This window comes from Lethenteron reissneri, chromosome 49 (genome assembly GCF_015708825.2).
Source record: "Lethenteron reissneri isolate LAM-NWPU_2019-01 chromosome 49, ASM1570882v1, whole genome shotgun sequence".
Classification (NCBI taxonomy): domain Eukaryota; kingdom Metazoa; phylum Chordata; class Hyperoartia; order Petromyzontiformes; family Petromyzontidae; genus Lethenteron; species Lethenteron reissneri.
The window spans coordinates 9,117,226-9,134,045 of NC_083827.1; the positions used below are offsets into that span (position 1 = coordinate 9,117,226).

Consider the following 16,820-nt stretch of genomic DNA (forward strand, 5'->3'; position numbering starts at 1 on the left):
GGTGCGAAAGAAGTTCAACTTACGTACGTACGAGAGGCACAGTACACCGTGCTAAACAACACGTGGTACAACCCATAGGAGAAAGGATGTATCAATAAATGTTGCCGTGTTATTTGCCGCGTTCAACATACACACGTACACGTGCGTACATTCGCATTGCTCCATCTCCACCGGTGGTCACTATCTCGGGCGCATTCTCTCCTTCGGCTGCCACTCCGTCAGCAGCCTCATCCCGACGGCCATCACCCAGTCTGGCTCAATGTGCCTCGCCCGAGCCCCGCTTACTTTTCTTCACGGTCAATATGATATCTCCGATTTGCATTTGTTCCCTGATCAATGTGTTCCCTTTTTCCATATCTTGGTGCAATTCCAAACATGCATCATCGCTCATTGCCTCTCTGTGCACTTTTGATCTCGTGTGTTATTTTCTGTCTCAGGGTCCAAGGGCCCTGTCAATTTGCACAACAAGCAAAGGGTGAACACGCTTGCATTTGTAAACTATGAACAAGATTTTCACTTTCAATATTTTTTAATAAACTGTGAATCTGTGTTTGTATATGCTGCGTATACCACATGAAGCAAAACTCAAATAGAATATATATTTTTTTAAATCATACATACATCTTGTTGGCCTGCATATTCCTTTGAGGATACGATCAGAATGTTAAACAGTTTAATTTGACCCCTAGACATTTAAAATGCCGTATTGTAAGTCTTACTTATGCATTTATACATTTTTAAAACATCTAATTTTCATAATTTATTAAGGAATACATTATTTACACGAAATTAGCCTACTTACATATAAATTACTCATTATATTTTTGTTAAAAGTTAAAAAAGTTATTAATTTTGGATGCGGGATTTCTTCATGTCTCTCTCTTCCTTGACATGGAACCATTTGGTAATTTCCTTCTCGCTTGCTGAGAAATGGCTCTGATTTTCATACCGCGCGAGGGTGTCTCATTACATCCAACCACATGCCTCGTTAAGGAAGTGATCAGCATTTCAGGGCAATTACGCATGAGCAGATCTTTGTCTACACTCTCGTCCCTCCACAACTCCCTGAGTACTGGATAAATGGGAATTGCAAATAAAACAGTAGCTTTGAGCTCCGTTTTCCAGTCTCGAGTTTTGCAGGTTTGCTGACACTTGAACAATTTCAGTTTTTATTGTACATTTCTTCATATATTCTTGCAATTATAATCCATTAAGCAACAGTTTAGTTTAGTTTATCTTTATAGAACCTGGTGAGGATGTCAAGAAAATCAGGATAATGTAATTTGCTAGTGACCTGGGTCACCAACATGACTAAAATGGAATAAAGAAAAATATGATAAAGGCACGTAAAAAAAACCAGCGTGAATAAAAACGTACTGCCGAAATATGTGTACAATATTGAACAAAAATGTCCTGGGGAACATGAAAAAACGATTTGTGTTACATGTACAGCCCGTTTTGTCAATCCGCTGCTGGATGAGGGCTTATCCATGCTGTGTCGTTCATGAGCGTAATTGGAGCGTACGTTCACCATGCGGGTCAGTGAAGGTTTAGCGAAGGCGGGGAGCATAGATGTCAGAGCAGAATACAGTACAGCATAGGATTTCATAAGAGGTTTTTTTGGGTTGAATCGCGTAAATATATGTGGCGTTAAACCAGCCACCATTCGACACAGCCATTACTGACGAAACGTCGTACTCAGATTGTAAATGTTGTGGCTTGGCTCTCCAACACACCGGTTAGTGCTGTACTAGTACACTACACTATACACTACACTACTATACACTACACTACACTATACACTACACTATACACTAGTGCTGTACTAGTGACGAATTGGCCACGTGCTGTTTACGTGACAGCCCTTACTAGTTGGCTGTGTTGGGTGGTGGCAGGTTTAACGACACATTTATATCTTTACACGATCTAACCCCAAAAAAACCCTCTATTTTGGATGATATTGGTCGTGAAAGCCTACGTGTTAAGTATAGGATCTTTCTGCCTCTGCCCTCTGCTGACAATATAGCCCAGCAAAAGCCCACAGCACCCGTTGTAGGTATTAGGTATTGACGTTACTCAACCAGACCCTATCCAGGCCCAAAGTCAGCTTTGGCTTCTGAGATCTGACGAGATCTGAAGAGATCGGGCACAATCTCGGCAATGTATTCACAGGCAAATTGCTGATACTTAAACAAACAAAGACAACTCGTCGTGATATATTACCGTTAATAAAAACACAACAACACTGCACTGTACATATATCCCAGCAAACACGCTTCAGCGGTTTCGCATTTTGCTCGGACCTTATATTGCATTTTATCGCGCGCGCAATGCGGACAGTTAATATTGCCAATTTGATTGGTCGAGCCGCCCAATCCAACCTGGACGTTGCGTCCCGTGCGTCGTGAAGGGAAACATGCACATGGCCCCGTGCCCTTTCGCTCAACTCCTGTCACAAGTTGCAATGAGTGCGTTTCCTCTCCCACCCACCCACACCCACCCACTTCAGGAGCTGTCCCTCCACATTGCAAGTGAAGGCGTCTCTTATAATCAGGGGCTCCAGAGGAATGGCATATCAGGAGGTGGTGCGATACAACTGCTGCTAGGGCGTTCGGGCAGCAGGTGGAGGATCAGCCAGCTTTTAACCCAAAGATTAGGCTGCAGACTTCAACTACTTGCAGAAATCAAGCTAAGCAAATTGTTCGTATTGTTTTTTTTAATACTATGTCAATTTTTTTTTGCAATTTACAGTATTTTTTGTCCATCCAATGCTGGATTGACGATGTTGTTCTGAACGTTTGCCGAAGAAGCTCCCTCTGGGCATGCAGAATGAAATGTTCAACGTTACGGCCGAGAACGATCAAGTTCCCACAGATTTGTGCCACGCTTGCGTTCATGAGATTTCTATTAAAGCTGTTTTAGAATGGGTGAAGAAACAAAGCACACTCAACTGTCTGAGGTAAATGACTCTTCATGGCCAATGTACACTCTCCGAGCATGACAGGGAATGCATCGGGAATCAATGCTATTTGATTAGATGCAATGAAACAATGGACATTCATTTCATGCCCTGTGAGTGAGATGCTCAAACAATTAAATGAATTCACTGCCCGAAGGGTAACAAAAATAGTTGAACACTGTCACAGCACATCGAGTGTGGCCAGTGTAAAGTGCATTTGAAAGAGGAGCTGGTATATCACGATTATTAACACAAAGCCAACTGCCTCCAAGTATACGGCGGTGCAGCCGATATAGATTAGGCGTTGCCAACGGCAGGCAGAAGAGGCACATCCATTTAACGATGGTTGTTTGTCGCCGAAGTTTTGGGGAACAAATTGATCAATGTGGCTGGTTTTCTTCTCGAGGGTAAGCGCCTCGTGGCAACGTAACTTTCGACTCAAATTGAATTTACATTGGGCCATCTTTTTTTGCGAGACATACTGCGATCCGGCGTTGCAGATGGATGGACGGACAGAGCTGATGAATTAGTGCCTTTTTCAACCGTAGTTGAAACGGAACTTTAAACGCTCGTGACCAACACTCTTATAATAAGGAATTACTCCAAGTGCGGCAGAACAGAGATTCAGTAGCCTTTTCCAATTGTAACAAGAACGTCTTTACATTTTAATTCTCAAATAAAATGAATAAGTTGAGGCGAGTGCGTGTGTGGGGTGTGTGCGTGGTGTGTGGAAGAGAATGGTGTGAGTGTGTGGAGATTGGTGTGTGTGTGTGTGAAGACTGGTGTGTGTGTGTGTGTCCGGCAAAAACCCCCCCCCCACCTCCTCGTGGTGCCGGACGACAACGCTGTGGTGAGCAGTGCCGTGGGGTGGGTGTACACCCAGGACCCCATTCAAACCCATAGTGGCATGGTCTCAGCTAGCTGATGAAAGTTGCAAGCGAGAATTTCATCATCGCCTGCGGCTGGGGTTGGCATCATCCCCCACTCCTCCTGATGTCGAGGGTAAATGGGCGAGGTTTAGGAAAGTGGCTCATGCAGCTGCAATGGTTGCTTTGGGTACACGGTCCAATCCTCCCCAAAGACCATGTCTGACAGAGGAGGTGTTCAGGTGGGTGGAGAAAAAGCGACAGGCCCACTCTCATCGTCTACAGCATCCCACGTCAGAAAATGAGGTTTACTGCAGCCTTCACTTGGAGGTTCGGAGAGCCGTGAGGCGATGCAAGGATGGTTGGTAGTCGCGGATTGCTGAGGAGATGGAGTCTGCCTCAATGGTTCGCGATCACAGATCGCTCTTTAACTCCATCAAAAAGTAACCTGCAGCGCCGCACCTATTACCATCATTAGGGGAAAGAATTGTGATACAATCTCCGACTCCCAGGAACAGGTTTGCAGATTTGCTAATCATTTCTGTGAGGTCCTGGGGGAGAGGAATCCCTCAGCCTGGAAAACATCGTGGGACAAAGTGGGGATGACCCTGCTGAGGCTGCGGTGCCTCAAATATTGGAAGAAGAAGTCACCCCCTGTGAGTGGCTGGCTGAGATGCCATCTGTTGAGGAAGTACTGAAGGCAATCCGGAGCCTGAGACCAGGAAAGGCACCGGGCAGAGATGATCTCCCAAGCAAAATGCTGAGGGAGGGTGGCGTTTGTGCACAGACTGCCCTACATGACATCATAACAACAGTCTGGACCACTGGACCGGTTCTGCAGGATTGGAAGGATGCCCTGGTGGTCCCCCTCTTAAAAAAGGGGGACTGCACAGACTGTAACAACTACAGGGGCATCTCACTCCTCAGTGTGCCGGGAAAGGTCTGGGAAAGGATTATTCAACATCGCCTTGCCAGGCACGCTGAGGAAAGGCTTGTGGAGCCCCAATGTGGTTTCAGGAAAGGGTGGTCCTGCACAGATGCCATATTTTATGTCCGTCTGCTACAGCAGAGGACATTATTTAACATCTATTTAGACCCAGTAGTTCGTGAAGCCTTCAATAGCTGTACCGGAGGAATTTCCATCTGGTACAGATACAATGGGAGGCTGATCGATGCCCGGGTGCGGTCAAGGCATGGCTCCCTATTGCTCAACCATGTTATGTATGCTAATGATCTGGTAATTGCTGCTCACTCAGAGGAGGAGTTGGAGGTGCTGCTGCTAAACCTGGAGCATGACACTAAGAGGTGGGGGCTTACCATCAGCCCCACCAAAACTAAGCACCTGCCTGGGTATTTTGTACCATCGGACACTCCACCCCCACAACTCCCAATTGGTGATAGGGCAGTTGCGGAGAGATTGGAGAGTGTCCTAGACCTGGGCAGTGTGCTCATGACCGGCTCCGGTTTGATAGCAGAGGTCTCACTCCGAATCAGTTGAGCGGCATTATCTTTTCATCGGTTGCGTAATGCTATGTGGAAGCTACCTGGTCTGTCGCTCCGCACGTGCGTTGTCAGTAGACCCCCCCATACACAAGCGTACACATTTGGGTTAACCCGCCTCCCCCCTCCATGCGTACGTACTAAATGGATGAGCCCTATGTGTGTGTGGCGAGTAGAAGAGGCTAGTGTGTGTAGTGGAGGCTCCTGTGTGTGGTGTGTGTAGTGGAGGAGGTGTGTGTGTGTGGAGGAGGTGTGTGTGTGTGTGGTAGAGGTGTGTGTGTGTGGTAGAGGTGTGTGTGGTGTGTGGAGGTGTGTGTGGTGTGTGGAGGTGTGTGTGTGTGGTGGAGGTGTGTGTGGTGTGTGGAGGTGTGTGTGTGTGGTGGAGGTGTGTGTGGTGTGTGGAGGTGTGTGTGTGTGGTGGAGGTGTGTGTGTGTGGTGTGTGGAGGTGTGTGTGTGGTGTGTGGAGGTGTGTGTGTGTGGTGGAGGAGGTGTGTGTGTGTGTGGAGGAGGTGTGTGTGTGTGTGTGGAGGTGTGTGTGTGTGGTGTGTGGAGGAGGTGTGTGTGTGTGGTGTGTGGAGGAGGTGTGTGTGTGTGGAGGAGGTGTGTGTGTGGTGTGTGGAGGTGTGTGTGTGTGTGGAGGAGGTGTGTGTGTGGAGGAGGTGTGTGTGTGTGGAGGAGGTGTGTGTGTGTGGAGGAGGTGTGTGTGTGGAGGAGGTGTGTGTGGTGTGTGGAGGTGTGTGTGTGTGTGTGGAGGAGGTGTGTGTGTGGTGTGTGGAGGTGTGTGTGTGTGTGTGGAGGAGGTGTGTGTGGTGTGTGGAGGAGGTGTGTGTGTGGTAGAGGTGTGTGTGTGTGAAGGAGGTGTGTGTGTGTAGTGTAGGAGGTGTGTGTGTGTGTGGAGGAGGTGTGTGTGTGTAGTGTAGGAGGTGTGTGTGTGTGTGAAGGAGGTGTGTGTGGTGTGAGGAGGTGTGTGTGTGGTGTGTGGAGGAGGCGTGTGTGTGTGTGGAGGAGGTGTGTGTGTGTGGTAGAGGTGTGTGTGTGTAGTGTAGGAGGTGTGTGTGTGTGAAGGAGGTGTGTGTGGGTAGTGTAGGAGATGTGTGTGTGTGTGAAGGAGGTGTGTGTGGTGTGTGGAGGAGGTGTATGTGTGTGGAGGAGGTGTGTGTGGTGTGTGTGGTAGAGGTGTGTGTGTGTGGAGGAGGTGTGTGTGGTGTGTGTGGTAGAGGTGTGTGTGTGTGGAGGAGGTGTGTGTGTGGTAGAGGTGTGTGTGTGTGGAGGAGGTGTGTGTGTGTAGTGTAGGAGGTGTGTGTGTGGTGTGTGGAGGTGTGTGTGTGTGTGTAGTGTAGGAGGTGTGTGTGGTGTGTAGTGTAGGAGGTGTGTGTGTGTGGTGGAGGCTACTGTGTGTGTGTGTGTGTGGACGCTGTGTCGGCCCATGTTGTGTGGCGGATCCCTGGCTGTAAGCGGATAACGCTCATGTATTGATTGGCTGGAGTCACTGTGTCTGATATAAATTCCCTAAATCCAACTACGGTTACAGGGACTGCCCTTAATATTTTATAACTCTTTGTCTCCAAATTTAGCTGATTTACGTCTCGGGAGGACCCTACCATTTTTCACGGCAATCACAGCTAGACTGGCCATCAGCTTCATACCATGACAGAGGGTAATTGGGGAGGTGGGGGTGGTTAGGTTTCAGCACTTTGTATTTTTTTTTTTAAAGAGCAGACTTTAGAGATACTGGTGTTTAATAATTCAGCATATTTAACCATTTATAAAGCAATAGTTCAAATCGTAAATGACAGACTAATAACGCTGCCGACTGATTAGCAAGGCTCCAAGCAAAAAAAAAAGCCCCCTTTAAAGGAAACCGTATCAGCTATTCATGAATTTCTATTTTGTGATGATCAAAAAAACCCCACACAGTTGCAGGCATGTATTATGAATTAAAGTAATATTCAATAACGAGACTTCTTTGCACAATGCACGGGGAAAAAAAGTAACCGACTGAAATTTTCACGTGCCTCACGACAAACACTAAGCTGTTTGGACAGTGCATTATCACACTAAAAGTAATGCTATTTACAAGACACAAACAATCACTCGCAAACCGCACAATCCTGCTAAAACTGTACGACTCATCCGCTGGGATAGGGGAGGCGAGGATGAGCCTTGTCCTGTGATTATTCAAGAAAGGAGATCACAAAGTGCAGAGCATGGAATAATGGGCTATCTCTCCGCTCCCCCACCCCCCCCCCGGGGAAACATTCGGCATTATTGTGTCAGAGACCCGAGCAACACAAGCATTAAATAAACAACAGATGGCCAGGCGGCCACATAACAGACATGCTGGTTGTTGAGTGAGCCGAACAATTTTTCACGAATGGACGAGATCACACTCTTGTCTGCGGATGCCGAATTCGGGCTTTTCTTGGCTTTACCCTCCCGCGTCCATCCAACGGAATTGCATTTGTTCCGGAGCCCACCCCCGGTGGACCAATGAGGCAGCTCCACAAGCGTGTTCACGTTGTCGCCCCCCCCGCTGCATCTTGCGTCCTCGCCCGCATGCTCGTGCGAGCCACGGCCGGCGTGCGGGACCGTCATCTTTCGTGCGCGCGCGCGGAACGAGAGGGGCGCAAGCGGCTCAAGCGCGCGTGCCGCAAGCCGCGGGTGACGCTCGCTCGCTCGCTCGCTCCCCTGCAGACTGCTCGTGTTCGACCGGGGGCCGCGATTTGTCTCTTCTCTTTCCCTTCGTATCCGTCGCCGCATCGTACGACGCGGACGACAAAGAATCTGCACCGGAGGGTCAGGACGCAGCTGGAAACCGCGGCATGCCGGTGGCACGTGGAGGATGCTTGGGGGTGTGGGGGGGGGGAAGAGACAGCGGGCTCGCAGTGTTCAGTCACTGGCATGTGGACAGGAAGACACCGAGATGAAGGGCTATGACTCGGGGCGGAGGTATAAGAAGAAGGATGATGGAAAAGCGGGGGCCATTTATGCCTCTTCATCTTCCAGTATACAACGGCCTTTGCTCGTGGCACAGGAGGCCGACCTCGCTGGCACAGCGCACATTTTTTCAAAGCAGCGCCTCGGTGCTCGGCATTCGAGCGGCACGTCGATCGCTGTCAAGGCGCGGATCTATAAGGCGGGCCGGCGGTGTCGTCACCGCGCACCGGTTGAGACGTGGGTCACGGCGAACGGCCACGAGCAGCCCAGTCGCAAGCGCCGCTGCTGCGCACTCGGGGTCACAAAGCTGGACGGCAAAATCGACGGAACGAAGGAGAGCCGCCAAGATGAGACGGCGCGCGGCGACTCGGCTACGTGAGGGCGGCCAGTGTGGTCCCTGGTGTGGCGTCTACAGTCGGCCCGTGCGGTGGCAAGGAGGTGCAGGATGTGACTTGTGATGTCCCCAAGTTGATGCACCCACAACCGAGCCAGTGCAGCTGCCTCGGGCGGCCACCCAAGGGGAATATTATCCATATGAACAACCTCGCATGTGATGGGCAGTGAAGCATCTGAGTACCGCAAGTAAAATTGCAAAAGCATGGGACGTTTCAAAAGCAGGACTACAAATGACTCATTAGACTAAACAATAGTTGCTCCCCGGGTTATCTGTCCCCCATCCCACCTCGTCACCAGGACTGCGACGGGTGCATGAGGCCTGGCGGATTTTTGCGGCGGTTGATTTCTTGCCGCCCAACGTTTTGCCGTTGTTCTTGTGTACAACAAAATCGAATAAATATAAAAAAAAACACTAGTTGCAAATGAAGGACGCCATACATTCGAATGCAAGACAATCCTGAAAAAGAATCTTGCTTAAGTGAGCCTTTATCCAAATAAATAAATAACTATCATTATTATTATTATAAAATTGGACGTATGGTTTTTGTGGCAGTAATACCTCTATTTGTGTAACATCGGAGAGAATGCGGTGACATAGTACACGAGTGCGTATTCATGTACATATGTGTGTATGTGTGGAGTGGTGGAATTGTGGTTAGTGCACCAGTGACCTGAGTTCGAATCCCGGCCACAGCCAACATCAGTGGCAAGTGAATAGATTCTGGGCCTGGCCTAGCTCAACTCAGCCTAAAATGAGTACCAGTTGGAGGTGAAATTTGTCATGGGACATTTTTTCAGAGTATCAATGTATGAAAAATAATTATAGGTTTTACCCAATAAAACAGGTGTTAAGATGTTCAAACACAAAATATAAACCTTTTGGCATTCTCTGGTCTGACACTGGTGAGACTAGGCCATGAAAGAAGGCTGCCTCTGGTGTAGGCCAATCAGTTTAAAAAACAATGCATAAATGTTATCAGAGCATGTGTGTTTGCATGTTCACCACAAGTACGTGTGGTTAATGCAAACATGATTCATTTCAAAAGGTTTATATTTGGTATTTGAACATCTAAACACCTGTTTTATTGCCAGAAAGGTTAAATCCTATTCTTATTTTTCATGAGGTGAAATGTGTCACCATTAGCAATGGGGAGACAATGGTGGTCAGGCGTGGGTCTGGCCACATTGCCCTGTCATGTGCTGTTTCAGTTTTAATAGGTGCTCACTAACAGCAATTTTCTCAACAGTCTATGTGAGTTACAATGGGGATCTTTAACACCATCATCACCGGTACATCCGGGCCCTGACGGTGCAGGTGGTTTTCCACTGGGCATCTGTTGAGTCAAGCCAAAACCAAACCGTGAAACTCTCTACAACTGAATTTGGTTCTGTGCCAAGCGGGGCCAGTGGTGGGGTTAATACATTTCACATGTGACGTCAGCGGCACTGCTCAGGTTCCGCAATGGACAAACAGCTTGGCCACAGCTGTGCTGCGCAAGTCTGGCTCAACACACCTCGCACCTCCGATTAGCACGGTTGGCTACGTACGGTGTGGAAGAAGTTCAACATGCATACGTACATACAACACGGCCCTGGGGCGGCTTGGCTGTAAAGTGGAGAAGAGGTGATTGTCTTTGCACATCTGTGCGCGTGTGTCCGCGCGTGTCCGCATTGCCTACCTATGAAGTACACCAGCAGGATCGTGAGCAGTGCGGCAGCGGCAATGGCGGACAGGGCAGCGCAGCGCCAGCTGCACACGCGGTACGGCTGCTTGAAGGTGAAGGTCCCTCGCGGGAAGGTGCCGCGCGGGAGGGGCCGCGTCGGAGGAGAGTACGCAGCGCTGGACGTCAGCGGGTAGCCGGGTGCCGGGCTGCTGAAGAGCGGCGTCGTGCCCGAGCCCGGTTTGAACAGGAAGTGACTGTCACGTGAAAAACGAGCCACGGGCAAACACCGTCAATCGGCGTCTCGTCTGTCGAACGCGCGTGGTGATGAAGCAGCCACATTGACATATTCATCAAACACAAACACATCGATTCATCTCGATTGATGATGATGATAATGATGATTGTTCTAATGATGATGCCCTTTAACTGGATTGTTACATCGCAAAACCCTGACAGATGGAGATGACTTCAAGAGGCCTTCATTCAACAGTGGATTGATAATTGATGATGATGATGCCCTTTAAAAGGTGTAGCGCGATTGGTATGGGCCTGTGGCAAATTCCATCCTTTGAAGTATCCCGGTGCCCAAACTCCTCTGGCCTGTGGACCTCGGTGCAGTTGCATCGTCTGCACAATTCATGGCCATGTCGCCGCGTTCTTTTTTTTCCCCAGGCAAGGCCATCGTGAGTTGCAGAACTTGTTCAGGAGGGGGCTTACAATGGGATGTGTGTCCAATTCCATTAGTGAGTGTTTGGCATTAATTTTCAAACGTCCAAAGCTCTCAAATTTAAATCAGCACAATATCTCTTCCTGGGATAAATTACAGTGCAGATTGTGTCTTAGGGCTATCACACAGTGGCAACTCTTTTGCATAATTGGTTGTATAAAGCAGATGCAAATTCATAAAGAATTTTGAGTTTTTGGCTTTCATTGATCGTGAAATTCTAATGAAAAAAATTTGAGCTTCAAATTATGTATATCTATATTTTAAGGAAAACTCCCATCACACTGCACATCTTCTAGATATTTTAATCCAGGAAATTACTTTCCTCATGATGATGTACAGCTCATTCACGCTACCCACTGGAACAATTTATTAAACTGTCAAGCAAGCGCTCGCACAAAACAACAAGCATACCCCACGCACAAACCGACATGCCACTCCTGTAAAGGCAATGCCAACTTTTAGCCTTCATTCTCTCGCCTGCATCATATACTGTCGTGTGGTTATTATTGTATTTTATTTTAAAGTGGCTGTACACATACAAGTACACTGCCATCCATACTAAAGCACAATATAGTCAATTTATTACATTTGGTGACGTCTCCATCGCCTCTACTTGCCCAAATAAGTCACTTTCATTTCCAGAATTGACATTATTTTTGTTGTTATATGTAAATGTTTATAGTGCAATACAACACATCTACTTAGCCACATTCAATGTTGTATTTAAATTGGCATTAGATTTAATCTAAATTTGTTCAAATAAGCTTTATATAATTTTAAAATAAATTTCCATTTAAAGCTTTCGTGACTGCAGGGATTCATCTTCTTGGTTCTTTCGGTAAAGTCACGTAGAAGGGAAATAATAAAAAAATAAGATAAAACATAATTAAATAATTCTCACGACGTTTCGGCCACAACGCAAGGACGGCTGCTTGCGTTGTGGCCGAAACGTTGTGAGAATTATTAAATGTTTTATTTTATTATTTTATTATTTCCCTTCTACGTGACTTTACCGAAAGAACCAAGAAGATGAATTTTTAAATAGTCTGTGTACTTGAGATACTTTCACACAACCCCCAGGTGACCCTTGTAAAAGAGGCAATGATGTGCATCACAATGTGGTTATTTAATCTCTCGGTTCAACAAAGGAGACAGATTTGAATTGGCTGACCATTGATAATGAAATAGAAAACAAACGCTTCAGACTATATCTGAAGAAAAAAAAAGGTTCTGCTATTTGGATTCCTGGCTATCTGACTGGATTCCTGGCTGACTGACGCGGGTTCGAGCATCGCTCTGATATCTGGCCTCCAGCCCCACCCACCACCCACCACAGGCGTGGATCCTGCACAAATGCGACAGAGGAGAGTAGATAGAGGAGGGAGGAAGAGATGGAGAGGAATGTAGTGGGGTGGGGACAGAGTGAAAGGGCGTGAGATGGAGAGGAAAGAGAGCGAGCAAAACGGAAAGGGGAGAGTGATGAAAAGTGGCACGCCATGGGAGGGAGGCAAGAGAGGGAAGGGAGAGGCGGAAATTGGGAGAGTGAGGGTGAGAGGTGAGAAAGAAATGTAGAGTGAGATCGGCGGGAGGGAAGTGGGTGAGTTACGGTGGAGGTAGAAGAGGAATAGAGAGGGAGGGAGAGGAAGAAGATGGGACACAGGAATAGAAACACAGCTAGAAATAGAGACAAGGTGATAACATTGAGATATGTTTGGATATACAGTACAGGGAAAGCAAGATAAAAGTGGAGAGGGACATGGCTCTATATAAGATAAAAGTTTTGCTGGATGGCTGGCTGCAACGGTCAAGTCCAAAAGACATGCTGATTCCTAGTCAAGGAATATAAATACAACCATAATATTAAAAGCTCATAACTACGTAAGATTTAATGTATAATATGAAGGACTTTAATTATGAGAGATAGAAAAAAAACACGTTTGTGGATTCAGTGGTGAAATCAGCTTTCTATTTTTAATAGCATGACCCTGCCAATAACACTCGCTCTCCGCGCTCACGTTTTTCTTGATGAGATGTGTTCACCGCCGATTCTGCTGCTGCTGCTGTCACAGTTCACGTACGTGACACGGCGAGCCGCGCTGGCTTTTTCGGCAATTTAATGAAAAATGCCTAACAGTGGCAAGGTCAAGACAGCGCCTACTGTATTAGTGAATTAATGCAATAATTTCAGCAGGCACGCTGCATCACCAGACTCCTTTTACGCTGCTCTCAGGTCAAATTGGCTCAGGACCACACACTGAAATATAAGCCCTTTCTGCGGTGGCAGGGCATGCTGACAGGTATTACGGTCGCCTCCTAAAGAGAGCATGCCTCTGCACGGGACTGCATCGTGTTTGCCTCCGAGTCCAAGGTTTATCGGGTCAAACACAAATCCCTTCCCTTGAGTCACAGAGCAGGCCACGACATCACGGTGTCCAGGAATCCTTGAACAGAATCGCTGGGCTGGACCTAGGCTCCTCTACCCCGCAGGTGTTAAGGATCATGGCAGTGTTGCGCAAGCGCGCGTGGCCCCGATCTGCTTAATTGAGGTGATCTTTTGCGCAGATGCGCGCCGGTTCCAGTGTGCGCAGTTGCTGTCGCCGTTGTCACTTTGTGCGATTTATTCGTGTGGCGCGTGATAATGATCGGGCAGTGTGTTGTGCAAGTGCGTGTGCCTCGGTGTGCTTAATTGAGGTGATCTTTGCTTGGAAGCGATGGTTCATGTGCAGTTGTCGTCGTTGTCATTTTGCGTGATTTATTTTCAAGCTGTAGAGAGAGAAATATATATATATATATAAAATGCCAAGTAAATAAAGGAATGATAAATTAGGACATTATCCATGGCTGGGTCAATGTGTGCTCATGTCCAAATTCACCTCCTGTTTAGTTATTCTGTACTGTGATTCTAGCAGTCCAAATCAATTGGCCTGCCTGGTGGCTCAACAATAGAGCAAATGGTTCGGAATCTGACGTTTGTGAGTTAAACATTCTATTTGGGGGTTGACTCAACCCATCATCCCTCCAGGGTTGATAAAATATAAACCGCTTTGTGAGGAAGCCAATCATCCAATGGATAGGCTTGCCCTCGCCATACGAACGCTGAAATGTCACCACTGGCTCACGGCTGTAAACAGAAGACGAGGAGCAACCTGTACGGTCATTTCAACAGGAAATCACTTCGAGTTTTGACTTTCAAGAACCCTTGTTTTTAAATGATATTGATAACTATCAGAACATTCCTCAAACCAAGGAAATTCCTTCAGTCGAGAGAAGGAGATGCCAAAACGTTCATTTGTGTTGCAGTAAGCCACTTGGAAATGAAATGGTGAAAATTTAATAATGTGAAAATGTATCCGAAATAATGATCGTGAGTTGACAGAAATATAAATCCATAACTGAAAGCAGCATATGCATCTGCAGTATATTATCCCGCGTAAATAGTTCTTGACTTGACTGTTGTGTAATTTTTTTAATCTCAAATCATAAAAGCATGTTTTCATTTATTATAATAAGACTAATGAATAATAAAAAAAAACTACTTCGTGCATCTAGAATAAACTATTACACATTATAAACAATTGTATTTGACCATTGCACAATTTTTTTATGCCAATTAAAAACAAGTACGACTTATTTTTAAATACTGGAAAGTTTTCTTATTTTATACTTTGATATTTTAACTGCACATAGAGCATGATTCAACATTTTTTTTTCTCTGAATAAAGTATGCAAGCTTGCCCCATGTGATGATTTTATTATCCTTTCATTCTAAACATTTATCACAATAATTCCAAACCCGAGCATTATTTATCTATGTCTGCGCGTGCGAGCACCTCCGCAAGAGTTGCCATTTGTCGACGCATTAATTCATTTGTTATTTATTTATTTTAAATATGGAACACTTTCCATTTTAATATGTGCTAAGCTTGTGATAGCGTAGCCTTCCGGAGGTCAGCCGATGGATGTACATGCTATAAAATATGTATACTCTGTAAAATAAATGAGCAGCCCTGGCCAAAAGACTGCATGCAAGTCATGCACGTCACATTTCCTGACTTGGCATAGACTGGTACAGCGCAAACACGAAATGTCCTATTTGGTAAATTAGCAACACAATATGTATTATTCGTATTCTTAGTATTCCGCTTGTTTACCCAGGAAAGCCTCGACATATCTCAAGACTCTTTCGTCAGGAGCTGGGTCCTGATGAGTTTTGACAGTGGAGGAGGGCGATGCTGTTAAGTGTCATCCCAATTGAATAATTTGCAGGAATATTGGCCACCATTGGGATGTTGTGGCCACTACCGCTTTTTTTTCCTGTTTCCCTTTTTTATACAGCGGCTTTATTTAGGCAATTGCATCGCACAACTCTGCGCAATCTGCAAACACGGAGAAGCGCGTATCGACCGAGATGTTTTCAGCCAATTGATGGGTGTTCATACATGTGGGAGGGAGACCAGAGGGCCGAGAGTATACCCCCCCCCCCCGTCCACAGGTGAGGAGACAACACACTGTCGTCGTTGTCGTCATCCGTGTATAACGGATTATAGTCGTCCACATTTGCTGTGCCGTCTTCTCCTGTCGAGCCACCACCTCAACGCCGACAGGAAGGGAGTTTCGAATTGTACGTTCATTTAACCATGGGTGGAAACTGGAAATCCAAGCGGAACATGGGGAGAACTTACAAGGTCCATACAAAAAGGGGCCTGAGTCGGGCATTGAACCCAGGCCATTCTTGCTGTGAGGCAGGAGTGTTCAAACCGCACTATCCTGCCCCCCAAATGCTGTTGGACTTTTAAATGTCACTCAGATAAGTGCATCGATTTATGAACACAAACTATTATTATTATTATTGTCGCCAATATGTAGAGCTGCATATAGAATAAATAAACAAGTAATTAGCATCGCCTACCACACTGCCGAGCCCAAAACAGCTGAACCATCTGTGCCATAGAATATCACAGAATGTCATTGTTTAACAGAGCAAAAAATGTTCCTTGTCTGCGTGAGCTTCACCACTGTCCAAGAAAATGTCCGACATCTTTCGTGTGCAGCGACCACGTGAACGAGCGAGAACTACGGCAGTGGTGAACACTTAGGGAAGCCTACACCGCCTTGCGGTCGTGTGCAGAGTTCATTTTGTTTGCGAAATTAGTTACTAAAACATCCAGCGACTCACTGAGTGTGTTTTTTTTTCCGCCAACAACGAGTGTACAATATTCGGAGCAGGGCTACGACTACGGCTACCGCCAAAGACCAGAGCACGATCGACTACACGGAGACAAAATTAACGGATCTGAATGAAGACGCTGACTAAGGTGACATCGTAACATTATCTTCAAGACAGCAGCGGAGACACACCAAACAATGGTGATTGGCTATATCTGTATGTTAAAGGGACTCTTACGCAGTTCCCCCATTTACTGAGAAAACCAAAAACTTAGGATGATGACACGAAATCGAGAGACGAAGGCTTGAAAAAGGTTCCCACAGGTTGTCGTCGATTCGGATGTAGGACTACAATCTAAACAACGATAAAGACCAAACGCCGACAAAATGAAACGTGGGTCGCGCGAGCGCTGAAACACACCGGCTTCTCACCTGGAGAGCGTTGATAATATAAAAAAACGGTCCTTTGTGAACTGCTGGGCAACGATCACATCCCCCTTCAACAAAGGGGGCGCCAAGAGGCTCGGGCCCTTGCGACCGTTACGCCTTTATCCACTCCCAATTCCCGCAGCGCAGGGCATTTATCAAGGAGAGTGTAAATAAT

The 16,820-nt window shown here is 46.7% G+C and overlaps 1 protein-coding gene across 1 annotated transcript in view; it reads right to left on the reverse strand.

Annotated features, from left to right (window-relative positions):
• The window catches only part of LOC133354910 (teneurin-3-like), a 417,855-nt gene that overhangs the window by 128,014 nt on the left and 273,021 nt on the right, over nucleotides 1-16,820 (reverse strand). Inside the window, 1 exon segment of the mRNA XM_061572093.1 lies at nucleotides 10,339-10,577. Within this exon segment, the coding sequence (XP_061428077.1) occupies nucleotides 10,339-10,577 (239 nt within the window).